The sequence below is a fragment of the Taeniopygia guttata genome, chromosome 29, assembly GCF_048771995.1.
Source record: "Taeniopygia guttata chromosome 29, bTaeGut7.mat, whole genome shotgun sequence".
Classification (NCBI taxonomy): Eukaryota; Metazoa; Chordata; class Aves; order Passeriformes; family Estrildidae; genus Taeniopygia; species Taeniopygia guttata.
In genome coordinates, this window is record NC_133054.1 from 4,712,255 (window position 1) to 4,738,979 (window position 26,725).

At 64.9% G+C, this 26,725-nt stretch overlaps 3 protein-coding genes and 1 long non-coding RNA gene across 6 annotated transcripts; 2 read left to right on the forward strand and 2 right to left on the reverse strand.

The window, feature by feature from the left end:
- Window positions 1-387: 387 nt before the first annotated feature.
- Window positions 388-6,863, reverse strand: COPZ1 (COPI coat complex subunit zeta 1). The gene is made up of 9 exons (XM_072919597.1): window positions 6,736-6,863; window positions 5,076-5,144; window positions 4,112-4,193; window positions 3,130-3,221; window positions 2,863-2,918; window positions 2,440-2,517; window positions 1,873-1,924; window positions 1,233-1,271; window positions 388-465 (listed from the first exon to the last, which is right to left on the reverse strand). Exons 1-9 carry the CDS (start codon window positions 6,751-6,753, stop codon window positions 418-420), a joined length of 534 nt encoding a protein of 177 aa, XP_072775698.1. The 5' UTR covers window positions 6,754-6,863; the 3' UTR covers window positions 388-417.
- Window positions 4,916-25,288, forward strand: LOC140680828 (uncharacterized). Its single transcript, XR_012052201.1, has 2 exons — window positions 4,916-4,952; window positions 25,129-25,288. It is a non-coding gene; the product is annotated as an uncharacterized lncRNA (long non-coding RNA).
- Window positions 7,390-18,705, reverse strand: HNRNPA1 (heterogeneous nuclear ribonucleoprotein A1). The gene is made up of 10 exons (XM_072919596.1): window positions 18,548-18,705; window positions 16,060-16,176; window positions 14,765-14,911; window positions 13,940-14,150; window positions 12,932-13,024; window positions 12,733-12,831; window positions 11,630-11,806; window positions 10,104-10,226; window positions 9,036-9,098; window positions 7,390-7,710 (listed from the first exon to the last, which is right to left on the reverse strand). Exons 1-9 carry the CDS (start codon window positions 18,560-18,562, stop codon window positions 9,043-9,045), a joined length of 1,038 nt encoding a protein of 345 aa, XP_072775697.1. The 5' UTR covers window positions 18,563-18,705; the 3' UTR covers window positions 7,390-7,710; window positions 9,036-9,042.
- CBX5 (chromobox 5) lies at window positions 18,970-25,288 on the forward strand. Of its 3 annotated transcripts, XR_012052198.1 has the most exons (7): window positions 19,164-19,309; window positions 21,542-21,693; window positions 22,438-22,627; window positions 23,569-23,666; window positions 24,140-24,294; window positions 24,456-24,616; window positions 25,120-25,288. XR_012052198.1 is itself a non-coding variant. In XM_072919588.1 (5 exons), exons 2-5 carry the CDS (start codon window positions 21,557-21,559, stop codon window positions 24,288-24,290), a joined length of 576 nt encoding a protein of 191 aa, XP_072775689.1. In that variant the 5' UTR covers window positions 18,970-19,106; window positions 21,542-21,556; the 3' UTR covers window positions 24,291-24,347. The 3 variants fall into 3 exon arrangements, 2 of the variants coding, with proteins under 2 accessions (XP_072775689.1, XP_072775688.1); XM_072919588.1 differs by lacking the exons at window positions 19,164-19,309; window positions 24,456-24,616; window positions 25,120-25,288 and adding an exon at window positions 18,970-19,106 and having other exon boundaries at window positions 24,140-24,347; XM_072919587.1 differs by lacking the exons at window positions 24,456-24,616; window positions 25,120-25,288 and having other exon boundaries at window positions 24,140-24,347.
- Window positions 25,289-26,725: the final 1,437 nt, after the last annotated feature.

Below are 26,725 nucleotides of genomic sequence, written 5' to 3' on the forward strand. Positions count from 1 at the left end.
TGGGGGCTCCTGGGGGGTTCCAGGGTGGTTCCTGGGGGTTCCCACGAGGTTTTGGGGGGTCCCAGGAGTTGCTGGGGGGTCCTGGGGAGGGGTCCTGCTGCCTCCCAGGAGGTTTCTGGGGGTCCTGGGGGGTTCCCATGAGGTTTTGGGGGGGTCCCAGGAGTTGTTGGGAAGTCCTGGTGGCTCCCAGGTGGTTTTGGGGGGTCCCAGGAGGTTTTTGGGTGTCCTGGGGGGGTCCCAGGAGGTTTTTGGGGGGTCCCAGGAGGTTTCTGGGGGTCCTGGGGGGGTTCCAGGGAGGTTCCTGGGGGTTCCCATGAGGTTTTGGGGGATCCCAGGAGGTTTTTGGGGTTCCTGGTGGCTCCCAGGAGGTTTCTGGGGGTCCTGGGGGGGGGTCCCAGGAGGTTTTGGGGGGTCCCCTTAACGCAGCAGCGACCACTTGATCTGCTCCTTCGCCGCCTGCAGCACCTGGGGGCACAGACGGGGACACCTGGGGACACCTGGGGACATCTGGGGACACCTGGGGACACCTGGGGGGCACCTGGGGGGCACCTGGGGGACACCTGGGGACATCTGGGGACACCTGGGGACACCTGGGGACATCTGGGGACACCTGGGGGGCACCTGGGGGACACCTGGGGACACCTGGGGACACCTGGGGACATCTGGGGACATCTGGGGGGCACCTGGGGGACACCTGGGGACATCTGGGGACACCTGGGGACACCTGGGGGACACCTGGGGGACACCTGGGGGCACCTGGGGACATCTGGGGACATCTGGGGGGCACCTGGGGACATCTGGGGGGCACCTGGGGACACCTGGGGGACACCTGGGGACACCTGGGGACACCTGGGGGCACAGATGGGGACACCTGGGGACACCTGGGGCGCACCTGGGGACACCTGGGGACACTTGGGGGGCGCCTGGGGCCATCTGGGGGGGGCAAGGACACCCCTGGAAGGGTTTGGGGGGGCCCAGAGGGGTCAGGGGTGTCCTGGAGGGGTCCCAGGGGTTTCTTTTGGGGAGGTCTTAGGGGGTTTTTGGGGATCCCAGGGGGTTTTGGGGGATCCCAGGGGGTTTTTGGGGATCCCAGGTGGTTTTTGGGGATCCCAAAGGGTTTTTGGGGATCCCAGGGGGGTTTTTGGGGATCCCAGGGGGGTTTTTGGGGATCCCAGGGGGGTTTTGGGGCTCTCAGGAGTTTGGGGGGGTCTCAGGGGTTTTTGGGGTCCTACCTGTGACACCGTCTGCTCCGTCAGGGGCACGTCCTCACCCTGTGGGGACAGAGAGGGGACAGTGGGGACCTGGAGCGGGGGGGGCACCCAGGATTGCCCCTGGGCTGCCCCCAAAAATCCCAAATCCTCCCAAAACACCCCCCAAACCCACAAAGCCCCCTGAAATCCTCCCCCAAAACCTCCAAACCCCCCAAAACAACACAAATCCCCCCAAAAAAACTCAAATCCCCCCAAAAACCCCAAATCCCCCCAAAACCTTCAAATCCCCCCCAAAAAACTCAAATCCCCCCCCAAAAAAACCTCAAATCCCCCCCAAAAAAGCTCAAATCCCCCCAAAAACCCCAAATCCCCCCCAAAAAAACTCCAAATCCCCCCAAAAACCTCAAATCCCCCCCAGAAAACTCAAATCCCCCCAAAAAAAATCTCAAATCCCCCCCAAACCTTCAAATACCCCAAAAAACCCTCAAATCTCCCCAAACCCCCAAATCTCCCCCAAGCCCTCCCCAAATCCCCCTGAAATCCCTCCCAACGCCCCCAAAAGCCCAAAATCCCCCTGAAAAAACCCAAATCCCCCCCCAAAAACCCCCCAAAACCCCCAAAAACCCCAATTCTCCTCAAATTCCCCCCACAGCCCCCGTACCCGCACGGCCACGCGGTGCACGACCTGCTGGGGGTCACTCTCCAGGATCACCCTGCGGGGACACGGGGACAGGGACAGGGAGACAGGGGGACAGGGACAGGGGGACAGGGACAGGGACAGGGGGACAGGGGGACAGGGGGACAGGGGGACAGGGGACACAGGGACACCTCAGCGCCGTGGGTGACAGAGCCCGGGGCTGACAGTGACAGTCCCCAGGGCAGGTGGCAGTCCTCAAGGGGAGGTGGCAGTCCCAGGAGGGGCGACAGGGGTGACAATGACAGTCCTGGGGAGGTGACAGTGGCAGTGACAGCCCCAGGAAGGTGACAGGGGAGGTGACAGTGGCAGGGACAGGGCCAGGGAGGTGACAATGACAGTGGCAGGGACAGGGACACGGCAGGGACAGGGAGGTGACAGTGGCGGTGACAGTCCCAGGGTGACAATGACAATCCCCAGGGGAGGTGACAGTCCCAGGAGGGGTGACAATGACAGTCCCGGGGAGGTGACAGTGGTGGTGACAGTGACAATGACGGGGAGGTGACAGTGGCAGGGACAGGGACAGGGACCCACCCTCCGTCCACGATCTCGTCCACGGCCAGGAACAGCCCCTCCATGTTGTCCAGCAGCGCCCGGCGCTCCACGTTCTTCCTGGGACGGGGACAGGGACAGGGGACAGCGGGGACAGAGAGACGTGGGGACATGGGGACATCACGGACACCCCACAGGGACACCCCACAGAGCTGTCCCCAGGTGTCCCAGGTGTCCCCAGCTGTCCACAGGTGTCCCCAGTGTGTCCCCAGCAGTGTCTCCAGCTGTCACCAGCTGTCCCAGGTGTGTCCCAGGTGTCCCCAGGAGTGTCCCCAGGTGTCCCAGGTGTCCCAGCTGTCCCCAGGTGTCCCCAGGAGTGTCCCCAGGTGTCCCAGGTGTCCCAGGTGTCCCCAGGAGTGTCCCCAGGTGTCCCAGCTGTCCCAGGTGTCCCAGGTGTGTCCCTACCTGAGCATTTGGCTCAGCGAGTCGAACAGGCAGTTCAGCACGGCCGTCAGCATCAGCTGGGGACAGCGGGGACACAGAGGGGACAGCGGGGTCACAGGGGGTCACAGGGGGTCACAACCCACCCGGGGTCCCCCAGCAGCCCTGGGTGTGCTTGTGCCCCGGCAGAGTCCCCACGGTGTCCCAGCAGTGTCCCCCCCCCCGTCCCCGTGTCCCCACTCTGTCCCCGTGTCCCCACCCTGTCCCCAGGCTCTGTCCCCGTGTCCCCACCTCGTTCTGGGTGGCGCTCCCGATGACGCAGCAGTACAGGTCGATGCTGCTCTTGTACACCACGGTCAGCCCGTCCAGGAGCGCGATCTCACCTGGGGACAGGGACACCTGTGTCACCTGTGTGTCACCTGTGTGTCACCTGTGTGTCACCTGTGTGTCACCTGTGTGTCACCTGTGTCACCTGTGTCACCTGTGTCACCCCTGTGTCCCCACTGTCCCCCTGTACACCACGGTCAGCCCGTCCAGGAGCGCGATCTCACCTGGGGACAGTCACACCTGTGTCACCTGTGCCACCTGTGTCACCTGTGTCACCTGTGTCACCTGTGTGTCCCCTGTGCCATGTCCCTGTGTCCCTGTGACACTCAGTGTCCCCCCAGTGTCACTCAGTGTCACTGCAGTGTGTCACAATGTCCCTGTGTCCCTGTGCCACCCCCGTGTCACCCCCGTGTCACTTGGTGTCCCCTCAGTGTCACTGTCCCCTCAATGCCACCCCTGTGTCGCTCACTGTCACTGCGGTGTGTCACACTGTCCCTGTGACCCTGTGTCACCCCCGTGTCACCCCCGTGTCACTCGGTGTCACTCACTGTCACTGCAGTGTGTCCCTGTGACCCTGTGCCACCCCTGTGCCACCCCTGTGTCACTCGGTGTCACTCACTGTCACTGCGGTGGGTTTTGCTGAAGATGTCCTGTGTCCCTGTGTCCCCTCAGTGTCACTGTCCCCTCAGTGCCACCCCGGTGTCACTCAGTGTCACTCACTGTCACTGCGGTGTGTCACAATGTCCCTGTGTCCCTGTGACCCCGTGCCAGCCCCGTGTCACTCAGTGTCCCCTCGGTGTCACTCACTGTCACTGCGGTGGGTTTTGCTGAAGATGTCCTGTGTCCCTGTGTCACTCAGTGTCACTGTCCCCTCAGTGCCACCCCCGTGTCACTCAGTGTCCCCTCAGTGTCACTGTCCCCTCAGTGTCCCCTCAGTGTCACTCACTGTCACTGCGGTGGGTCTTGCTGAAGATGTTCTTCTCGAAGGCGCGCTGCTCCTTCACGCTGGGGTAGGTGTCATCGTAGTACTGCGACACGGGACACGTTGGGGACAGTGGGGACACATCGGGGACATCAGGGACAGCGTCGGGGACAGCATTGGGGACACGGGACAGCATTGGGGACATCAGGGGCAGCATTGGGGACAGCGGGGACAGCATCAGGGACATTGGGGACAGCATTGGGGACAGTGGGGACAGCGTTGGGGACATGAGGGACAGCGTCGGGGACAGCATTGGGGACATCAGGGACAGAGAACAGGGACAGGGACATCAGGGACAGCATTGGGAGCATTGGGGACAGCATTGGGGACATTGGGGACATCAGGGACATCATCGGGGACATCAGGGACAGGGAACAGGGACACGGGGACACGGGGCAGGGCAGGGACATCGGCCACCCCTTGACACCCGTGCCACCCACCCTGTCCTTGCCCAGAGCCGCGTCCCCCTCAGGGCAGTGTGTCCCTGTCCCCAGTGTCCCCTGGTGTCCCCTGGGTGTCCCCTGGGTGTCCCCAGTGTCCCCTGGGTGTCCCCTGGGTGTCCCCTGGGTGTCCCCTGGGTGTCCCCAGTGTCCCCTGGTGTCCCCTGGGTGTCCCCTGGTGTCCCCTGGGTGTCCCCAGTGTCCCCTGGTGTCCCCTGGGTGTCCCCTGGTGTCCCCTGGGTGTCCCCAGTGTCCCCTGATGTCCCCTGGGTGTCCCCTGGTGTCCCTGGGTGTCCCCTGGGTGTCCCCTGGGTGTCCCCTGGTGTCCCCTGGGTGTCCCCTGGGTGTCCCCTGGGTGTCCCCTGGTGTCCCCTGGGTGTCCCCAGTGTCCCCTGGGTGTCCCCAGTGTCCCCTGGGTGTCCCCTGGGTGTCCCCTGGGTGTCCCCTGGGTGTCCCCAGTGTCCCCTGGGTGTCCCCAGTGTCCCCACCTTGGCGAAGAGCCGCTCGCCGTCGTTGTCGAGGATGATGATGGCCTTGACGGTGTACAGGGACGGCTCCTGGGGACAGTGACAGGACAGGGACAGTGACAGTGCCACCCTGGGGACAGGGACAGTGCCACCACCGCCCTGGGGACATGGACAGTGACAGTGCCACCCTAGGGACAGGGACAGTGCCACCCTGGGGACAGGGACAGCTCCTGGGGGACAGGACAGGGACAGTGACAGTGCCACCCCCAGGACAGGGACAGTGCCAGTGCCACCCTGGGGACAGGGACAGCGGGTGAGGCTGTGCTGGGGTCACTGTCACCGTCTCCCCCCCGTCCCTGTCCCTGTCCCCATGGCCTGTGCCCCCCTGCCCCTGTCCCCGTGTCCCTCTGTCCCCTCTGTCCCTGTCCCCGTGCGGGTCCCGCGGTGCCGGGGGTGCCCAGGACCAAGTTCTGTGATGCACTGACTGCCCAGAGCCACAGCCCAGTGTAGGACAGAACCCCGGCCTGAGCACCCAAACCGTGCCAAACTGTCCCCAAACTGTCCCCAAACTGTCCCCAAAGTGTGCCCAAAGTGTGCCCAGAGCCACAGCCCAGTGTAGGACAGAACCCCGGCCTGAGCACCCAAACTGCGCCAAACTGTCCCCAAAATGTCCCCAAAACTGTCCCCAAACTGTGCCCAGAGCCACAGCCCAGTGTAGGACAGAACCCCGGCCTGAGCACCCAAACCGTGCCAAACTGTCCCCAAAATGTCCCCAAACTGTCCCCAAAGTGTGCCCAGAGCCACAGCCCAGTGTAGGACAGAACCCCGGCCTGAGCACCCAAACTGCGCCAAACTGTCCCCAAAATGTCCCCAAACTGTCCCCAAAGTGTGCCCAGAGCCACAGCCCAGTGTAGGACAGAACCCCGGCCTGAGCACCCAAACCGTGCCAAACTGTCCCCAAAATGTCCCCAAACTGTCCCCAAAACTGTCCCCAAACTGTCCCCAGAGCCACAGCCCAGTGTAGGACAGAACCCCGGCCTGAGCACCCAAACTGTCCCCAAAATGTCCCCAAAATGTCCCCAAAACTGTGCCCAAACTGTCCCCAAAATGTCCCCAAAATGTCCCCAAAACTGTCCCCAAGGTGTGCCCAGAGCCACAGCCCAGTGTAGGACAGAACCCCGGCCTGAGCACCCAAACTGTCCCCAAACTGTCCCCAAAATGTCCCCAAAACTGTCCCCAAACAGTGCCCAGAGCCACAGCCCCCCCCCCCGTTCCCCCCGTGCCTCAGTTCCCCCCGTGCCTCAGTTTCCCCCGTGCCTCAGTTTCCCCCGTTCCCCCCGTGGCTCAGTTTCCCCGTTCCCCCGTGCCTCAGTTTCCCCCCAGTTCCCTCAGTTCCCCCCGTTCCCCCCGTGCCTCAGTTTCCCCGTTCCCCCCGTGCCTCAGTTTCCCCCCAGTTCCCCCCGTTCCCCTCAGTCCCCCCCGTGCCTCAGTTTCCCCCCAGTTCCCCCAGTTCCCTCAGTTTCCCCCCGTGCCTCAGTTTCCCCCCAGTTTCCCCAGTTTCCCCCCGTGCCTCAGTTTCCCCGTTCCCCCCGTGCCTCAGTTTCCCCCCAGTTCCCCCAGTTCCCTCAGTCCCCCCCGTTCCCCCGTCCCCCGGTGCCTCAGCTGTTTCCCCGTCCCTCACCAGCACCAGCGCCTCCATTTTGCCTCCGCTGCTGCCGACGTGGAGCCGGAAGAGCGCCCGCCGCTGATTGGCTGCTCGCCTGCCAATCACTCCCGTTGGCCCCAGCCCGCTAGTCTGATTGGCCCAATTCTTCCACCACCCCACCAATCGCGGCGCGCTCCCGCGCGGTGGGCGGGCCAGTCTTTCCCGCTCTTCCTTAGACGGGCGTTGATTTGACAATCCAGCTGTCAATCACCGCTGCACGGCGCTGCCGGAAGCGGAGGGGGCGGCACAGTTGCCATAGTGACCGGGGAAGCGATAACGTCACCGCTTTCCCGGGGCGGGGCTGTGATTGGCTGGCTCGGTGCGCACGTGACCGGAAGCGGGGCCACTTCCGCTGATGGCGCCCGGCGCGTGTCACCGGGAGGGGCTGAGGACGGAGATTTGGGGACACCGGGGGACACTTGGGGACATTAATGGGGCCATTTGGGGACATTGGGGGGCATTTGGGGACACCCTGGGGACATTGGGGGACACTCAGGGACACTTTGGGGACGCCCCGGGTGACAGCAGAGGTTGGGGGGCGGAGCCCGGCTGTGACTGACAGCTGAGGTGACCAATCAGGAGCAGAGCGCCACGCCCAGCTCTAAAATGAACAATAATGGTAAAAACAAATTTAAAAAAAAATCCCAAGAGACATTTATTGAGGGGGGGTACAGGACACGGGGGGGATTCCGGCCACTCCGCTCCGGAACTACGGGGGGACCCGGGGGGACCCGGGGGGACCCGGCCTCGGCAGCCCCGGGAATTCCGGGAGGACTCCCGGAGGTCCCGGGGGTCCCCTGAGGGTCCCGGGGGGATCCCGGGAAGTCCCGGGGGATCCGGGGGGATCCTGGGGTGTCCCAGGGGGTCCCGGGGGGTCCCCAGAGGGTCCCGGGGCTCTCCCGGCCCGGCGCCGGCTCCAGGGCTGCCCCGGCTCCCGCCCAGCTCCGGCTCCTGCGGGACAGAGAGGCGGGTCAGGAGCGGGGTCGGGATCGGGATGGGGGTCGGGATCGAGTCAAGATCGGGATCAGGTCAGGGCTGAGATCAGGTCAGGACTGGGATCGGGGCAGGTGCTGGGGCAGGGTCAGCATTGGGGTCAGGATTGGGATTGGGGCAGGGTCCGGACTGGGACTGAGGCAGGCGCAGCACTGGGATCGGGGCAGTCAGGATCGGGGTTGGGATCAGGGCTGGGATCGGGATCAGGATTGTGATCAGAACTGGGGCAGGGTCAGGACTGGGATCGGGGCAGGGTCAGGATCGGGGTCGGGATCAGGATCAGGATTGGGGTTGTGATCAGAACTGGGGCAGGGGCAGGACCAGGGTGGGATCGGGATCAGGAGCAGCTCCGGTGTTGGGGGCTCCAGGAGGGGCAGAGCCCCAAACCCAGCTCCAGTCCCTGCCCCGATCCCGGCCCCAATCCCTGCCCAGATCCCATTCCGATCCCATTCCCATCCCAGCCCCGATCCCTGTCCAGATCCCATTTCCTGCCCCAATCCTTGCCCCAATCCTGCCCCATTCCCATTCCCATCCCATTCCCAACCGCATTCCCATTCCCATTCCCATCCCATTCCTGCCCCATTCCCATTCCCATTCCCATCCCTGCCCTGATCCCGGCCCAAATCCCATTCCCAACCCCATTCCCATTCCCATTCCCATCCCTGCCCCATTCCCATTCCCATTCCCAACCCCAATCCTGCCCCATTCCCATCCCATTCCCATCCCTGCCCCATTCCCAACCCCAATCCTGCCCCAGTCCCATTCCCATCCCTGCCCCGATCCCGGCCCCAGCCCCGCTGCAATTCCCACCTCCCCTTTCCCCTCCTTCCCATCCATTTTCCACCTTTTTTCTGCTATTTCCCTATTTTCCATCACTTTCTCTCCCAATTCCTCTCACTTTTAACCATTTCCTCCATCTCTTCCCAACTTTTTCTCCTTTCCAACCTTTTCTCGCTTCCCTCTTTTCTTTTTCCCCTCCAATCTTCTTTTCCCCCTTTTTTCCCTTTTCCCCATCCCTTTCCCTTCATCCCTCCCACTTCTTCAACTTCCCTTCACCTTTCCCCAAACCTTTTTCCTATTTTCCCACTTTTCTGCCTGAACTTCCTCCCAATCTTTTCCTTCACCTTCCCCCCTGACCATTTAATCATTGCTTCTCTCAATTCTCTTCCCATTTTTCCCCATTTTCCCCCCAATTTTTCCCCACCTTTTCCCCATATTTTCCCCACTTTTTTTTCCATTTTTTCCCCATTTTTCCCCCAATTTTCCCCCATTTTTCCCCTCACCTGGCCATTAAAACCTCCTTCCTCCTCCGTAGCTGCCGCCGCCGCTGGAGCTGCCGTAGCCGCCTGTGGAACCAGGAGGGGATTTAGGGACACCAAAAATTGGGGGGGACATTTGGGGACCCCCAGTTCGTTTTGGGGTCCTCCCAGCACATTTTGAGCCCCCCCAGGTTATTTTAAGGCCACCCCAATACAATTTAAGCTCCCTCAAGGTGATTTTTGAGGTCTCTCGGGCAGGTTTTGGAGTCTCCTGGGCGATTTTTGGGGTTCCCCAGGTGATTTTTGGGGTCCCAAGGTGATTTTTGGGATTCCCCAGGCGATTTTTGGGGTCCCAAGGTAATTTTTGGGGTCCCCTGGTGATTTCTGGGGACTCACCACCACCACAGGGCCTTGAGCTGTGCCCCCCGAAGCTGCCCCCGGTACATTTGGGATATTTTGGGGTTCCCCAGGTGGTTTTTGGGGTTCCCCAGGTGATTTTGGGGACTCACCGCCGCCGTAGGGCCCCGAGCTGCGCCCCCCGAAGCTGCCCCCGGTACATTTGGGATATTTTGGGGTTCCCCAGGTGATTTTGGGGTTCCCCAGGTGATTTTTGGGGTTCCCCAGGTGATTTTTGGGGTTCCCCAGGTGATTTTGGGGACTCACCGCCGCCGTAGGGCCCCGAGCTGCGCCCCCCGAAGCTGCCCCGGTACATTTGGGATATTTTGGGGTTCCCCAGGTGATTTTTGGGGATTTTTGGGACTCACCGCCGCCGTAGGGCCCCGAGCTGCGCCCCCCGAAGCTGCCCCCGGTACATTGGGGATATTTTGGGGTTCCCCAGGCGATTTTTGGGGTTCCCCAGGTGATTTTGGGGACTCACCGCCGCCGTAGGGCCCTGAGCTGCGCCCCCCGAAGCTGCCCCCGGTACATTGGGGATATTTTGGGGTTCCCCAGGCGATTTTTGGGGTTCCCCAGGTGATTTTGGGGACTCACCGCCGCCGTAGGGCCCCGAGCTGCGCCCCCCAAAGCTGCCCCCGGTACATTTGGGATATTTTGGGGTTCCCCAGGTGATTTTTGGGGGTTTTGGGGACTCACCGCCGCCGTAGGGCCCCGAGCTGCGCCCCCCGAAGCTGCCGCCCTTCATGGGCCCGAAGCTCGAGGCCTGGTTGTTGTAGCTGCCGAAGTCGTTGTAGCTGCCCCCGCCCCCGAAATTGCTGCCTGGGGGGACAGCGGGGTCAGGGGGACAGCGGGGACATTGGGGACAGTCCCGGGGCTGGCAGGGACAGGGAGCACCCAGGGGTGCCCCGTGCTGGGAGCACTGGGAGAGTTGGGATCCTCGGGGCTCTGGGGTGGCTGAACTGGGAGCCCAGGGGGCTTTAACTGGGATCCCAAACCCCCATGATCTTTGGGGGGCAGCAGACCCCAAACCCCCGTGATCTGCGGGATGGGGTCCCTGGGATCCCAAACCCCCGGTGATCCCATCCCAGAGACCCCAAATCCCCCATGGTGGGTTCCAGAGACCCCAAATCCCCCGTGATGGGTTCCCAGAGATCCCAAATCCTCCATGATGGGTTCAAGAGACCCCAAATCCTCCATGGTGAGTTCCAGAGGCCCCAAATCCCCCATAGTGGATTCCAGAGATCCGAAACCTCCCAGGATGGGTTCCAGAGACCCCAAACCCCCGGTGATCCCATCCCAGAGACCCCAAACCCGCTGTGATCCCATCCCAGAAACCCCAAACACCCCATGATAGGTTCCAGAGATCCCAAATCCCCCATGGTGGGTTCCAGAGACCCCAAATCCCTCATGGTGGGTTCCAGAGACCCCAAATCCTCCATGGTGGGTTCCAGAGACCCCAAATCCCCCGCAATGGGTTCCAGAGACCCCAAACCCCCGGTGATCCCATCCCAGCGACCCCAAACCCGCTGTGATCCTGTCCCAGAAACCCCAAACACCCCACAATGGGTTCCAGAGATCCCAAATCCCTCATGGTGAGTTCCAGAGACCCCAAAATCCCCCGGGATGGGTTCCAGAGACCCCAAATCCTCCATGGTGGGTTCCAGAGACCCCAAATCCCCCATGATGGGTTCCAGAGACTCGAAATCCCTCATGGTGGGTTCCAGAGACCCCAGACCCCGGTGATCCCATCCCAGAGACCCCAAACCCCCCATGATGGGTTCCCAGAGACCCCAGACCCTGGTGACTCCATCCCAGAGACCCCAAACCCCCCATGATGGGTTCCCAGAGACCCCAGACCCTGGTGACCCTATCCCAGAGACCCCAAAACCCCCCATGATGGGTTCCCAGAGACCCCAAACCCCCGTGACCCCTTCCCCAAACCCCAGAGACCCCAGACCCCAGTGAACCCATCCCAGAGACCCCAAACCCCCCATGATGGGTTCCCAGAGACCCCAGACCCCAGTGAGCCGCTCCCACAGCCCCGTGGTGCCCCACAGCCCCGCAGTGCCCCACAGCCCCACAGCCCGCGGTGCCCCACAGCCCCACGGTGCCCCACAGCCCCTGGTGCCCCACAGCCCCGCGGTGCCCCACAGCCCCCGGTGCCCCACAGCCCCACAGCCCCACAGCCCCCCACAGCCCCGCGGTGCCCCGGCCGGTGCCACCTGTGCCCGCCTCGCCCAGCCCGTTGCGCACGGCCAGCGCCGGGCCCCGTGCCGGCCGCCGGCCGCCGCTGCCGCCGCCGAAGCCGCCGCCGCCGTTGTTGTAGCCGTCGTAGGAGCCGCTGCCGCCGTAGCCGCGGTTGCCCCCGGAGTAGCCGGGGCCGCCGCCGCCGCCGTAACCTGGGGGGAAAACCAGGAAAAAGGGATTTGGGGTGGCGGGGCCGCGGCGGGGCCGGGCCAGGGACAGGCACTGGAGCCCAGGGGGACGCGGAACAGTGGCAGCGGCCAGCGAGGGAGGGCACGGTGCCACTGCTGTCCCCACACCGGTGCCGGTGCTGTCCTTGTCCCTGCGCCCGGTGCTGTCCCTGCTCCCAGTGCTGTCCTTGTCCCTGCCCCACTCTGTCCCTGTCCCTGTTCCCGGTGTTTTCCCTATTCCCGGTGCTGTCCTTGTTCCTGGTGCTGTCCTTGTCCCTGCTCCCGGTGCTATCCCTGTGCCCGGTGCTGTCCCCACACCGGTGCCCCTGCTGTCCTTGTCCCTGCTCCCAGTCCTGTCCCTGTTCCCGGTGCTGTCCCTGCTCCCAGTGCTCTCCCTGTCCCTGCTCCTGGTCCTGTCCTTGTCCCTGCTCCCGGTGCTGTCCCCACACCAGTGCCGGTGCTGTCCCTGTCCCTGCCCCACTCTGTCCCTGTGCCTGGTGCTGTCCCTGTCCCTGTTCCCAGTGTTTTCCCTGTGCCCGGTGCTGTTCCCAGGTGCTTTCCCTGCCCCCGGGGTTGGTGCTGTCCCTGTCCCTGTTCCCGGTGCTCTCCCTGTGCCTGGTGCTGTCCCTGTCCCTGGTGCTGTTCCCAGGTGCTTTCCCTGCCCCAAAGGTTGGTGCTGTCCCTGCTCCCGGTGCTCTCCCTGTCCCTGCCCCACTCTGTCCCTGTCCCTGTTCCCGGTGCTCTCCCTGTGCCTGGTGCTGTCCCTGTCCCTGTGCCCGGTGCTGTCCCCGTGCCCAGGGTCGGTGTTGTCCCCGTCTCTGTGCCTGTTGATGTCCCCATTGTCATCCCCATCCCGGTCCCCGTCCCCGTCCCCGTCCCTGTCCCGGTCCCCGTCCCAGTCCCCCGCTCACCTCGCCCGCCGAAGTTGCCGCCGCGGTTGAAGTTGTCCCCGCCGCCGAAGCCGCCGCCGCGGCCGCCGCCACCGCCGAAGTTACCGGAGCCGCTGCGGCCTGGGGGGGACGGGGGGGTTGGGCACGGCGGGGACAGCCCAGGGACAGGGCAGGGACAGCGGGGACAGGGCAGGGACAGTGGGGACAGGCCGCGGCTCACCTCGCTGGCCGGCCGAGGCGCTGGCCATCTCCTGCTTGGACAGCGCCTTGCGCACCTCGCAGTTGTGCCCGTTCACCGTGTGGTACTTCTGGACTGCGGGGGGACACGGGGGGACACGCGGCTCACCGGGTGGCAGCGTCCCGGCCGGGGTGCCACCCACCCCACACTGTCCCCAAACTGTCCCCAAGTGGGTTGTCACTGCCCCACACCATCCTCAAGCTGTCCCCAGCCAGGCTGCCACCCCCCCAGTGTCCCCAGTGTCCCCAGCCAGGCTGTCACCCCCCCAGGTGTCCCCAGTGTCCCCAGCCAGGCTGACACCCCCCTCAGTGTCCCCAGGCTGTCCCTAGCTGGGCTGTCACCCCCAGGCTGTCGTCCCCAGGCTGTCCCCAGGCTGTCCCCAGCTGGGCTGTCACCCCCAGGCTGTCCCCAGGTGTCCCCATGCAGCCTGTCACCCCCAGGCTGTTCCTCCCAGGTGTCCCCAAGTGTCCCCAGGCTATCCCCCCCAGGTGTCCCCAGGTGTCCCCAGACAGGTTGTCACCCCCAGGCTGTCACCCAGCTGGGCTGTCATTCCCAGGCTGTCACCCCCAGGCTGTCCCCATCCAGCCTGTCACCCCCAGGTGTCCCCAGCCAGGCTGTCACCCCCAGACTGTCCCCCCCAGGTGTCCCCAGGCTGTCCCCAGCTGGGCTGTCACCCCCAGGCTGTCCCCAGGTGTCCCCATCCAGCCTGTCACCCTCCCCAGGCTGTCACCCCCAGACTGTCCCCCCACAGGTGTCCCCAGGCTGTCCCCAGCTGGGCTGTCACCCCCAGGCTGTCCCCAGGTGTCCCCATCCAGCCTGTCACCCTCCCCAGGCTGTCACCCCCAGACTGTCCCCCCACAGGTGTCCCCAGGCTGTCCCCAGCTGGGCTGTTACCTCCAGGCTGTCCCCATCCAGCCTGTCACCCCCCACCAGGCTGTCCCCCCCAGGCTGTCCCCCCATGTGTCCCCAGCCGTCCCCAGGGCCACTCACTGACGATTTTGTCGACGGAGTCGTGGTCGTCGAAGGTGACGAAGGCGAAGCCGCGCTTCTTGCCGCTGCCGCGGTCGGTCATGATCTCGATGACCTCGATCTTGCCGTACTGCCCGAAGTACTCGCGCAGGTGGTGCTCCTCCGTGTCCTCCTTGATGCCGCCCACGAAGATCTTCTTCACCGTCAGGTGCGCGCCCGGCCGCTGCGAGTCCTGGGGCAAGGACGGGGTGGCAGTGGGACGGGGGACACAGCCCCAGGGTGGCAGCGGGACAGGGGACACGGGGACAGGGGACATGGCCACCGGGATGGCAGCAGGACAGGGGACAGGGCCCCAGGGTGGCACCAGGGACAGGGGACACAGGGACAGGGCCCCAGGATGGCAGCGGGACACGGCTGGGGTGGCAGCAGGACAGGGGACATGGGGACACGGATGGGGGTGGCAGCAGGACAGGGGACATGGGGACAGGGCTGGGGGTGGCACCAGGGATAGGGACATGGCCCTGGGATGGCAGCGGGACAGGGGACATAGCCCCAGGATGGCAGTGGGGACACGGGACAGGGCCACTGGGGTGGCATCAGGACCGGGGACAGGGGACACGGCCACCGGGATGGTAGTGGGACAGGGGACACGGCCACCAGGGCTGCCCCAGGGACACCACCGGGAACTGGCTCAGCAATTGGGCCTGTCCCCAGTGCCACCAGCCCTGTCCCCAGGGCCACCACCACCAGGAGCAGCGGGCATGGCCGGTGCCACCAGCCCTGTCCCCAATGTCAATGCTGGGAGCACCTGGCACAGCCACCACACCTGTCCCCAGTGTCCCTCACCTCTCTGGACACGGCCCGTTTGGGCTCCACCACCCTGCCGTCCACCTTGTGTGGCCGCGCGTTCATGGCGGCGTCCACCTCCTCCACCGACGAGTAGGTGACGAACCCGAAGCCCCGCGAGCGCTTCGTGTTGGGGTCCCGCATCACCTGGGACACGGGGACACCTCAGGGACAGCGGGGACACGACAGGGACACCTCAGGGACAGGCAGGGACACCTCAGGGACAGGTAGGGACACGACAGGGACAGCGGGGACACCTCAGGGACAGCGGGGACACCTCAGGGACACGGGGACACCTCAGGGACACGACAGGGACAGCGGGGACACCTCAGGGACAGCGGGGACACCTCGGGGACAGCGGGGACACCTCGGGGACACAGGGACACCGCAGGGACGCGGGGACACCTCAGGGACAGCGGGGACAGGCAGGGACACGGGCGAGGGGACACAGGTGAGGGGACACACACAGGTGAGGGGACACAGGTGAGGGGTCACACACAGGTCACACACAGGTGAGGGGACACACACAGGTGAGGGGACACACAGGTGAGGGGTCACACAGGTGAGGGGTCACACACAGGTGACACAGCTGAGGGGACACACAGGTGACACAGGTGAAGGGTCACACACACAGGTGACACAGGTGAGGGGTCACACACAGGTGACACAAAGGCACACACAGGTCACACAAGTGAGGTGACACACACACAGGTATGGTGACACACACAGGTGGCACAGGTGAGGGGTCACACACAGGTGACACAGGTGAGGGGTCACACACAGGTGACACAAACCACACACACAAACGCTCAGGGCAGTGGTGGCATCCAGGATCCCAGGGCCATTTCTGTCATCCCCGTTCTGGTTTTAGGGATCCCGGTGAAGTTTTTAGGGGTCCCAGGTCTGATTTTGGGGATCGCAGTGCCCTTTTAGTGATCCCAGCCCCATTTCAGAGGACCCCAGCCCCATTTCAGGGACCCCAGCCCCATTTCAGAGGACCCCAGCCCCATTTCAGGGACCCCAGCCCCATTTCAGGGCCCCCAGCCCCATTTCAGGGACCCCAGCCCCATTTCAGAGGATGCCAGCCCCATTTTTCCCGCTGTCAATGCCACGTTCAGGGCCCCCAGCCCCACGGCAGCCCCCAGCCCCATTTCAGGGACCCCAGCCCCATTTTTCCCGCTGTCAATGCCACGTTCAGGGCCCCCAGCCCCACGGCAGCCCCCAGCCCCATTTCAGGGACCCCAGCCCCATTTTTCCCGCTGTCAATGCCCCTTTTAGGGCCCCCAGCCCCTCACCACGCAGTCGGTCAGCGTGCCCCACTGCTCGAAGTGGCTGCGCAGGCTCTCGTCCGTGGTCTCGAAGCTCAGGCCCCCGATGAAAAGCTTCCGGAGCTGCTCCGGCTCCTTCGGGGACTGCGGGGGGACGGGCTCAGGGCACCCCGAAACCCCATGCATGGGGGTGGGGAACCCAAATCCCCCCTAAAACACCCCCAAAACACCCCCAAAACACCCCCGAAATTCCTCCTAAAAAAATCCCCAAAACATCCCTTAAAACACCCCCAAAACCTCCTCTAAAACACCCCCAAAATCCCCCCTAAAACACCCCCAAAATCCCCCTTAAAACATCCCCTAAATATCCCTTAACACCCCCAAAACCTCCTCTAAAACACCCCCAAAATCCCCCCTAAAACACCCCCGAAATTCCTCCTAAAAAAATCCCCAAAACATCCCTTAAAACACCCCCAAAACCTTCTCTAAAACACCCCAAAAATCCCCCCTAAAACACCCCCAAAATCCCCCCTAAAACACCCCCAAAATCCCCCTCTAAAACATCCCCAAATTCCCCCTCTAAAACATCCCCAAATTCCCCCTCTAAAACATCCCCAAAATCCCCCCTAAAACACCCCCAAAATCCCCCCTAAAACATCCCCAAAATCCCCCCTAAAACACCCCCAAAATCCCCCTCTAAAACATCCCCAAAATCCCCCCTAAAACATCCCCAAATTCCCCCTCTAAAACATCCCCAAAATCCCCCCTAAAACATCCCCAAATTCCCCCCTAAAACATCCCCAAAATCCCCCCTAAAACATCCCCAAAATCCCCCCTAAAACACCCCCCAAATCCCCCCTAAAACATCCCCAAAATCCCCATCCGGCTTGCGGGGGGCTGACACCCCAAAATCCCACCCAAAACCCCCTCACCCAGCTCCAGAGGGGGCTGACACCCCAAAATCCATCCTGGGACCCCCCTCCCATCCCAAAATCCCACCTGGGACCCCCCTCCCATCCCAAAATCCCTCCTGGGACCCCCCTCCCATCCCAAAATCCCACCTGGGACCCCCCTCACACCCCAAAATCCCTCCTGGGACCCCCCTCACACCCCAAAATCCCTCCTGGGACCCCCCTCACACCCCAAAATCCTCCCCCAAAGCTCCAGGGAGATCCTGACACCCCCAAATCCCCCCTGGGATCCCAAAAAATCCCAACTGGGACCCTCCCCCCCAAACAGCTCCTGACACCCCAAACCCACCCCCAACAAATCCCCCCCCCAGCCCCCCTCCTGGGGACCCCCCTGAGCTCCCCCATCCCAAATTTTTGGGGCCACCTGAACCTTGAGCATCCCCAGTTCCCACCTGGGGGGGGCCACCAGACCCCCAAACCCCCCCCACCCAAATTTCTCAATGTCCCAGGCCCCCAAATCTCCCCCCCAACCCCCATTTTTGGGGCCCACCAGCACCCTCAGTGCCCCCAGCCCCTATTTCTGATCACCCAAAACCCCCATTTTTAATTTTAAACCTCCCCAAGCCCCCACACCCTAAATTCCAACACCCCCAACCCCAAAATTTTGCCTCCCAGGCCCCCAAATCTCTCCCCCAACCCCCATTTTTGGGGCCCACCAGCACCCTCACCACCCCCAGCCCCCTCAGCGCCCCCAGCCCCTATTTCTGACCCCCCCATCCCCCCAATTTTCATTTTAACCCCCACAAAGGCCCCACACCCCAAATTCCAACACCCCCAACCCCAATTTTTGGGGCCCAGCAGCCCCCTCAGCGCCCCCAGCCCCTATTTCTGACCCCCCCATCCCCTAAATTCGCCTCCCCAGCCCCAAACCCCAACTCCCCGACCCCCCAGCTTTAATTTCAAGCCCCCCACACCCCAAATTCCAACACCCCCCAAACCCCCTCCCCCCCCCCCGTTATTCCCGACCCCCCCGTGACACAAAGCGCGCGCACGTGGCCGCGGGAGCGCGCGCGGGGTGAGGGGGGGCCGCGCATGCGCCGGAGGGGGGGGGAGGGGGGCGCATCTGTGGGACCCCCCCCCAAATTGAGCCGGGAGAGGGGGAGCTGTGTGGGAACCCCCCCCCCCCCAAAATGGAGCCTGAGGGGGGAGGGAATCTATGGGGACCCCCCAAAAACGGAACCTGAGGGGGGAAGGGGCTCTTTTGGACCCCCCCTCCAAAATGGAGCCTGATGGGGGGGGAGGGGAGTAGGGGGCTCTGTGGGACCCCCCCAAAAATGGAACCTGAGGGGGGGAGGGGGAGGGGAAGGGGGGGAGGGGGCTCTGTGTGTGCCCCCCCCCAATGGCGCCTGCGCGGCTGAGGGGATGAGGGGGGGCGCCGCGCGCAGGCGCAGTGCGGTCCCGCGGCCCGCCAGGCGGCGGCGGGGGCGGGGGCGGGGGGGAGGGAACGGGGATGGGTTAAAAAAAAAACAAAAAACAACCAAAAAAATAACAAAAACAACGGGGCGCGCGGATCGGCGGGGAGCGGGGCGGGCGCTGCTGCTGACCTCGGCCTTGGCCATGGCGGCGGCGCGGGGCGGTGGCGGCGGCGCGCGATGCTCCCTCTGCGAGGGCCGACACGGAAAGGGGCCGAGCGCCGCGAGCGCCGCCGCCTCACCCCGCCGCCCCCGCCGCCCGCGCGGCCCCCGCGCCGCCGCCCATTGGCTGCCGCCTCACAGCGCCGCCGCCCCATTGGCCGCCTCGCCGCGCTCCGCCCCCCGCGCTGCCGCTGATTGGTTGAAGGGAGAAACGTCCCGCCCCCGCGCCGCGGGGATTGGGGGGAATCGCTGCCGACACGCCCCGCGCCGCTTTTCCCGCTCCGGCCCGGAGACTCCCCGACGCGCCGCTGATTGGTTGGAGCGAAGCAGGGCCCGCCCCACGCCAGGCGCTCATTGGCTGGGAAAGCGGGGGGACGGTGCTCATTGGCGGGCGCGGCCGTCCATCAGCGCTGGCGGCGGCGGGCCCAGCGCAGCTCGGCGAGCGCGGCGCGGCGGGCGCAGAGCGAGGCGGCGGCGGCGACTCCCGGCGGCGGCGGCGAGCAGGGGCCGCCCGCCCGCCGGCCCCAAGGTGCGGCCGCGGCAGCGCATGCGCCCATCGCGGTTGGCTTTGGGGAGAGGGGGGGAAAGGCGGGCGGACGCATGCGCGGAGCGCGGCCGGCGGCGCCTGCGCGCTGCGGGCGGTTTTGGCGGGCGGAGCGCGGAGCGGCGGCGGCTCGGAGGGGCGGCCAGACCGCGGCGGACGGGCCCGCGCCGGAGCCGCTCTCCGCGCAGGTAGCGCCGGCGGCGGGCGGCGGATGAAGCGGCGGCGGCGCGGGGGCGGGTCCGCCGCCGTGACGGGCAGGCGCGGCGGCCAATGGATGCTGGCGGGGGGCGGGGCCTGGCGGGGAGTGACGGGCGCGGTGGTGAATATCAGCGAGCGGGAGGCGGGGCGGTGCGCTGAGTGACAGGCGCGCTGACCAATAGCAGCGCAGGGGAGGCGGAGCGGCGCTCGGAGTGACGGTTCCACCGCCCAATAGTCGTGCGGCGGGGCCGCGGCGAGCCGTGGGGCGCGCTGCCAATCACGGCACGGCGCGCGGCGGCTCTGACCAATGGCGTGCGGCGGCGCGCTGCTGGCCCCGCCCCCTGGCCCGGCGGCCGGGCCCCTCAGCTTCGGGCGCTTTGAGCCCAAATTTGCGGCTTTTCACCCCAAAATCGCGGCCCGGGCCCTCGGAGCGCCGCGTCCCGCCCCGCAGCGGCGGCTTTCCCCTCACAGCCGCGGCTTCGGCCCCGGCAAGGCGCTCCCGGGCCTCCGCTTGGCGCCCTCCCTTTGTTCCCTCAGGATTCCCGGGCGCGGATTTTCCCGAAATTGGCCTTTTCCCACCCAAAGCGGCGCCTTCTCCCTCAGGGGGCCGCCCGAAATCCCGCCGGGAACCCGGCAGGAAATTCCGGCCGGAGCGAGGGATTCCCCTTGGGCTGGGTGTAAAGGGAGAAATCCGCTCAAATCCTGCCTTAAGGGTGGGGAAAAACTGATTTCAGGGGTTTTAAAACGTCTTTTTGTTTTTTTTTTTAATCTTCCCCATTTTAAGGGGTTTAGCCCAAACTCCCATTTCTCTGCTCCCAAGTCCCCCCTCATTTTTGGGGATTTATTCCAAATTCCATTTCGCTGTGCCTGAATTCTCTGGTGTTCTTTTTTTTTAAGGAGTTTTTAACCCAAATCGCATTTCTTTGTGCCTAAATCCCCACTGGGTTTTAGGAATCATCCCCTCCTGTGCTTCCCCCTTGGGATCAGAGGATCCTGAGGTGTCCCCAAATTCCTCTTGGAGATCCCAGAATTACCCCAAATTCCTTTTGGGGATCCCAAAATTACCCCAAATCCCTCTTGGGGGACCCAAAGTTACCCCAAATCCCTCTTGGGGGTCCCAAAATTACCCCAAATCTCTTGGGGGACCCAAAGTTACCCCAAATCCCTCTTGGGGGTCCCAAAGTTACCCCAAATCCCTCTTGGGGATCCCAAAAATGACCCCAAATCTCCCTTGGGGGTCCTGAGATGAGCCCAAATCCCCCCCCTGAGGTGTCCCCCCCTGTCCCCCATGGGTGACAACGCCGTGTCCCCAGAGCGGTGGCAGGAGGAGACCCCGGGTGACATTCCCTGACCCACGGTGACATTCCCATGGTGACATTGCTGTGCCCTCTGCCCTGGTGACATCCCTGTCCCTGTTCCTGTCCCTGTCCCCAGAGCGGTGGCAGGAGGAGCCCCTGGGTGACATTCCCTGACCCATGGTGACATTCCTGTCACTGTCCCTTCTGCCCTGGTGGCATCCCTGTCCCTGTCCTTGTCACCTGTCCCTGTCCCCAGAGCGGTGGCAGGAGGAGGTGTTGGGCAGTGCCACAATGACATTCCCTGACCCATGGTGACACTCCTGTCCCTGTCCCTGTCCCTGTCCCCAGAGCGGTGGCAGGAGGAGCCCCTGGGTGACATCCCTGTCCCTGACACTGTCCCTTCTGCCCTGGTGACATCCCTGTCCCTGTCCCTGTCCCCAGAGCGGTGGCTGCGCTATGGGCAGGAGGAGCCGGGGCAGGGTGACATTCCCTGACCCATGATGACATCCCTGACCCATGGTGACACTCCTGTCGCTGTCCCCAGAGCGGTGGCTGCGCTATGGGCAGGAGGAGCCCCCGGGCAGTGCCATGGTGACATTGTCCCTGTCCCCTGTCGCTGTCCCCAGAGCGGTGGCTGCGCTATGGGCAGGAGGAGCCGGGGCAGGGTGACATCCCTGACCCACGGTGACATTCTCTGACCCACGGTGACACTCCCACGGTGACACTGTCGCTGTCCCCAGAGCGGTGGCTGCGCTATGGGCAGGAGGAGCCGCCGGGCAGTGCCATGTCCCATGGTGACACTCCCATAGTGACATTGTCATTGTCCCCAGAGCGGTGGCTGCGCTATGGGCAGGAGGAGCCGCTGGGCAGTGCCACGGTGACATTGTCCCTGTCCCTGTCACTGTCCCCTGTCCCTGTCCCCAGAGCGGTGGCTGCGCTATGGGCAGGAGGAGCCGCCGGGCCGCCGACAGCTCGTCCTCGGGGGAGGAGGAGGAGTATGTGGTGGAGAAGGTGCTGGACCGGCGCGTGGTGAGGGGCCAGGCCGAGTACCTGCTCAAGTGGAAGGGCTTCTCCGAGTGAGTGACGGGACAGGGGACAGGGGACAGGGGACACAGCACCCTGGGTGTGCCCTCACCGCGTCCCCTGGCTGTCCCCTGTGCCCTGACAGTGTCCCCTCTGTGTCCCTGGGTGTCCCCTGTGCCCTGACCGTGTCCCCTCTGTGTCCCCTGTCCCCTGACAGTGTCCCTGGGTGTCCCCTGTGTCCTGGGTGTCCCCTGGGTGTCCCCTGCCCCCACCACGTGACCATGTCCCCTGTGCCCTGACTGTGTCCCCTGGGTGTCCCCTCTGTGTCCCTGGATGTCCCCTGGGTGTCCCCTGTGCCCTGACAGTGTCCCTGGGTGTCCTCTGACATGTCCCTGGATGTCCCCTGACCGTGTCCCCTGGGTGTTCCCTGTACTCTGGGTGTCCCTGGGTATCCCCTGGGTGTCCCCGGGTGTCCCCTGTCCCCTGATGGTGTCCTTGGGTGTCCCTTGCCATGTCCCCTGTCCCCTGGGTGTCCCCTGGGTGTCCCCTGCCCCCGTCCCCTGGGTGTCCCCTGTCCCCTGCCATGTCCCCTGACCGTGTCCCCCATCCCCTGACAGTGTCCCCTGTCCCCTGGGTGTCCCCTCTATGTCCCCTGTCCCCTGACCGTGTCCCTGGGTGCTCTGGATGTCCCCTGACGGTGTCCCCTGTCCCCTGGTGTCCCCTGACCGTGTCCCCCATCCCCTGGGTGTCCCCTGTCCCCTGGGTGTCCCCTGACCGTGTCCCCTGGGTGTCCCCAGGGAGCACAACACGTGGGAGCCCGAGAAGAACCTGGACTGCCCCGAGCTGATCTCGCAGTTCCTGCGCAAGGACCGCAGGATGAGGGACATGAGGGACAGCGAGGGGACGCGGCCCCGCGAGCGCCCCGAGGGCGCCAAGCGCAAGGGACTGCCCGGCGGCGAGGACGGCAGGGCCAAGAAGAAGAGAGAGGTGACAGCCTGGGGACACCGGGGGACAGGAGGGGACACTGGGAGGGCATGGGGACACATCGGGACACTGGGGACACATGGGGACACCGGGGGACAGATGGGGACAGCAGGGGACACCAGGAGGAGATGGGGACCCATGGGGACAGCAGGGGACACCTGAGGACACTGGGGACACCTGGGGACACCGGGAGGAGATGGGGACACATGGGGACACATTGACACACCTGGGGACAGTGGGGACACCTGGGAACAGGAGGGGACACCTGGGGACAGATGGGGACACCTGGGGACACCAGGAGGAGATGGGAACACATGGGGACACCTGGGGACACTGGGAGGGGATGGGGACACATGGGGACACTGGGGACACCTGGGGACAGGAGGGGACACCGGGAGGGGATGGGGACACATGGGGACAGCAGGGGACACCTGGGCACACCTGGGAACACATGGGGACACCTGGGGACAGGGAGGGGATGGAGACATGGGGATGGGGACAGGGACATTGGGAGGGGACAGGGACACGGGGATGGGGACAGCAACACCAGGAGGGGACAGGGACACCGGGAGCAGATGGGGACACCTGGAGGGGACAGGGACACCAGGATGGGGACAAGGGACCAAGCAACGGGGTCAGGGACATGGGGAGGGGACAGGGATACCAGGAGGGGACAGGGACACCGGGAGCAGATGGGGACACCGGGATGGGGGTGGGAATTCAGAGATGGGGACAAGGACTGGAGACAGTGGCACCCAGTGTCCTCTCCATGGGGACTCCTGGAATGGCCACCAGGGAAGGGGACAAGGCCCAGGCACGCGGCCATCCCCCAGTGCCACCACCCCTGGGGACCCGTCCCTGGCCTGTCCTCCACCCAAAATCCCCTTTTCCCCAAAACCATCCCCTTTTCCCCAAAACCATCCCCTTTTTCCCCAAACCCGCAGAGCAACGACATCGCCCGCGGCTTCGAGCGGGGGCTGGAGCCCGAGAAGATCATCGGGGCCACCGACTCCTGCGGGGACCTCATGTTCCTCATGAAGTGGTGAGGCCACCGCCGCGCTGTCCCCACTGTCCCTGCGGCCCCCGGGACCCCAGTTCGTGTCTGTGTCCCCAGTTCGTGTCTGTGTCCCCAGTTTGTGTCCCCAGTTCGTGTTTGTGTCCCCGGTTTGTGTTCCCAGTTTGTGTTTGTGTCCCCAGTTTGTGTCCATGTCCCCAGTTCGTGTCCCCAGTTCGTGTCCCCAGTTTGTGTCTGTGCCCCCAGTTTGTGCCCCCAGTTTGTGTCCCCAGTTTGTGTCTGTGTCCCCAGTTTGTGTCCGTGTCCCCAGTCTGTGTCCCCAGTTCATGTCCCCAGTTCGTGTCTGTGTCCCCAGTTTGTGTTTGTGTCCCCCAGTTTATCCCCATGTCCCCAGTTTGTGTCCCCAACCTTGTCCCCATTGTGTCCCCATGTCCCCAGCCTGTCCCCAGCCCGTCCCCAGCCTGTCCCCGTGTCCCCATCCTGTCCCCGTGTCCCCGCAGGAAGGACACAGATGAAGCTGACCTGGTGCTGGCCAAGGAGGCCAACCTGCGCTGTCCCCAGATTGTCATCGCCTTCTACGAGGAGCGGCTGACGTGGCACGCGTACCCCGAGGACAGCGAGCCCAAGGAGCGGGACCCGCCCCGCAGCTGAGCCCCGCCCGGGGTGTCCCCTGGGGGTCCCCTGGGTGTCCCCGGGTGTCCCTGGGTGTCCCTGGGATGTCCTGGGCATCCCCTGGGTGTCCCTGGGTGTCCCCAAGGTGCCCCTGGGTGTCCCTGGGTGTCCCCTGGGATGTCCTGGGGTGTCCCTGGGTGTCCTGGGGTGTCCCCTGGGTGTCCCTGGGATGTCCCTGGGGTGTCCCAGGGTGTCCCTGGGTGTCCCCTGGGGTGTCCCTGGGTGTCCTGGGGTGTCCCAGGGTGTCCCTGGGCATCCCCTGGGTGTCCCTGGGTGTCCCTTGGGTGTCCCTGGGTGTCCCAGGGGTGTCCCTGGGGGTCCCTGGGTATCCCGGGGTGTCCCAAGGTGTCCCCAGGGTGTCCCTGGGTCTCCCTGGGGTGTCCCTGGGTGTCCCCGGGGTGTCCCTGGGTGTCCCCTGGGTGTCCCTGGGTGTCCCTGGGGTGTCCCTGGGTGTCCCTGGGATGTCCTGGAGTGTCCCCTGGGTGTCCCCTGGGTGTCCCTGGGGTGTCCCTGAGCATCCCAGGGTGTCCCTGGGTGTCCCCTGGGTGTCCCTGGGGTGTCCTGGGGTGTCCCTGGGGTGTCCCTGGGTGCCCCCAGGTGTCCCAGGGTGTCCCCTGGGTGTCCCTGGGCATCCCCTGGGTGTCCCTGGGCATCCCCTGGGATGTCCCTGGGTGTCCCTGGGGTGTCCTGGGATGTCCCTGGGTGTCCCTTGGGTGTCCCCGGGTGTCCCTGGGTGTCCCCTGGGCATCCCCTGGGATGTCCCTGGGTGTCCCCTGGGTGTCCCAGGGGTGTCCCTGGGTGTCCCCAGGTGTCCCAGGGTGTCCCCGGCCGTCCCCGGGCCACGTCTGGGGGTGTCCCCGCATTTTGGTGTTTTTTAAAGTCGGTGTTTTTAGTGGGGCCCCGCTGGGGTGTCCCCTCTGTCCCCGTGTTGTCCCCAACCCCCCCCGGGTTTGCTTCCAATAAACGGTCACTTTTCAGAGCTGTCACCTGCTGGGGCTGGGGACACCGGGGTCAGCGGCACGGGGTCAGCGGCACGGCCTGGTGTCACCTCAGTGTCACCTCAATGTCACCTCAATGTCATCTCAGTGTCACCTCGGTATGGCCTGGTGTCACCAGTGCAGTGTCACCAGCACGGGGTCACCTGCACAGCCTGGTGTCCCCAGCCCAGTGTCCCCAGTGTGGCCCGGTGTCCCCTCAGTGTCCCCAGTGTCCCCAGCCCAGTGTCCCCAGTATGGCCCGGTGTCCCCTCAGTGTCCCCTCAGTGTCCCCAGTCTGCCCCAGTGTCCCCAATGTCCCCTCAGTGTCCCCAGTGTCTCCAGTATGGCCCGGTGTCCCCCCAGTGTCCCCAATGTCCCCTCAGTGTCCCCAGTGTCCCCTCAGTGTCCCCAATGTCCCCTCAGTGTCCCCCCGGTGGTGTCCCCTGGTGGTGGCCGCACAGCGCTGCGTGTGGGGACAAAGGGGACACCCGGAGGGGACAGCGGGGGTGGCACTGGGGGACACCCGAGGGGGGCTGGGGACACTGGGGTGACACCGGAGGGGGGTCGGGGACACTGGGCTGACACCGGGGGGGTGTCAGGGACATTCGGTGACACCGAGGGGGGGTTGGGGACACTCGGTGACACCGGGGGGGGTCGCGGACACTGGTGTGGTACCGGGGGGGGGTTGGGGACACTGAGGTGACACCGGAGGGGGGGTTGGGGACACTCGGTGACACCGGGGGGGGGTTGGGGACACTGGGGTGACACCGAGGGGGGGTTGGGGACACTGGGGTGACACCGGGGGGGGTCGGGGACACTGGGGTGACACCGGGGGGGAGTTGGGGACACTGGGGTGACACCGAGGGGGGGTTGGGGACACTCGGGTGACACCGGAGGGGGGTCAGGGACATTCGGTGACACCGGGGGGGGTCGGGGACACTGAGGTGACACTGGGGGGGGGTCGGGAACATTCGGTGACACCGAGGGGGCGTTGGGGACACTCCCGTCGATTCCCCCCGCGCCCGCCAGGGGGCGCCCTCGCGCCGCCGCAGCTCCGCGCCCCCCCCACCGCGGGAAGGGGCGTGGCCTGAGCAGACCCCGCCCCCGCCCTGCGGGGGGAACTTTGGGGGCTCTGAGGTATTTGAGGGGGTCTGGGGGCAGTTTAGGCGTGTCCGGGTGGGATTTGAGGGGGTCTGGGGGGATTTGGGGGGATTTTGGGAGGGTCTGGGTGGGATTTGGGGGGGTCTAGGAGGATTTGGGGGGATTTTGAGAGGGTTTGGGGGGGTCTGGGGGCATTTTTGGGGAGTCTAGGTGGGATTTGGGGGGTCAGGGGGATTTGGGGGGATTTGGGAGTCTCTGGGTGGGATTTTTTGGGAGGGTCTGGGTGGGATTTGGGGGTCTCTGGGTGGGATTTTTGGGGGGGGGTCTGGGTGGGAT

Bases quoted from the DNA above. Each gene is read 5' to 3' on its own strand.
- HNRNPA1 (XM_072919596.1), bottom strand. The intron at 14,912-16,059 runs GTGAGGGGCTGG...CCCGTGTCCCAG, and splicing joins GCACGCTGACCGACTGCGTG to GTGATGCGGGACCCCAACAC. The intron at 12,832-12,931 runs GTGAGCCGCGGC...CGTCCCCCCCAG, and splicing joins CGCCTCGGCCGGCCAGCGAG to GCCGCAGCGGCTCCGGTAAC.
- CBX5 (XM_072919587.1), top strand. From the start codon at position 19,178: ATGCGCGGAGCGCGGCCGGCGGCGCCTGCGCGCTGCGGGCGGTTTTGG. The intron at 21,694-22,437 runs GTGAGTGACGGG...GGGTGTCCCCAG, and splicing joins AAGTGGAAGGGCTTCTCCGA to GGAGCACAACACGTGGGAGC. The intron at 23,667-24,139 runs GTGAGGCCACCG...GTGTCCCCGCAG, and splicing joins CTCATGTTCCTCATGAAGTG to GAAGGACACAGATGAAGCTG.
- COPZ1 (XM_072919597.1), bottom strand. The intron at 2,518-2,862 runs GTAGGGACACAC...TCCCCGTCCCAG, and splicing joins TCGCTGAGCCAAATGCTCAG to GAAGAACGTGGAGCGCCGGG. The intron at 1,925-2,439 runs GTGGGTCCCTGT...GTGTCCCCGCAG, and splicing joins GACGAGATCGTGGACGGAGG to GGTGATCCTGGAGAGTGACC.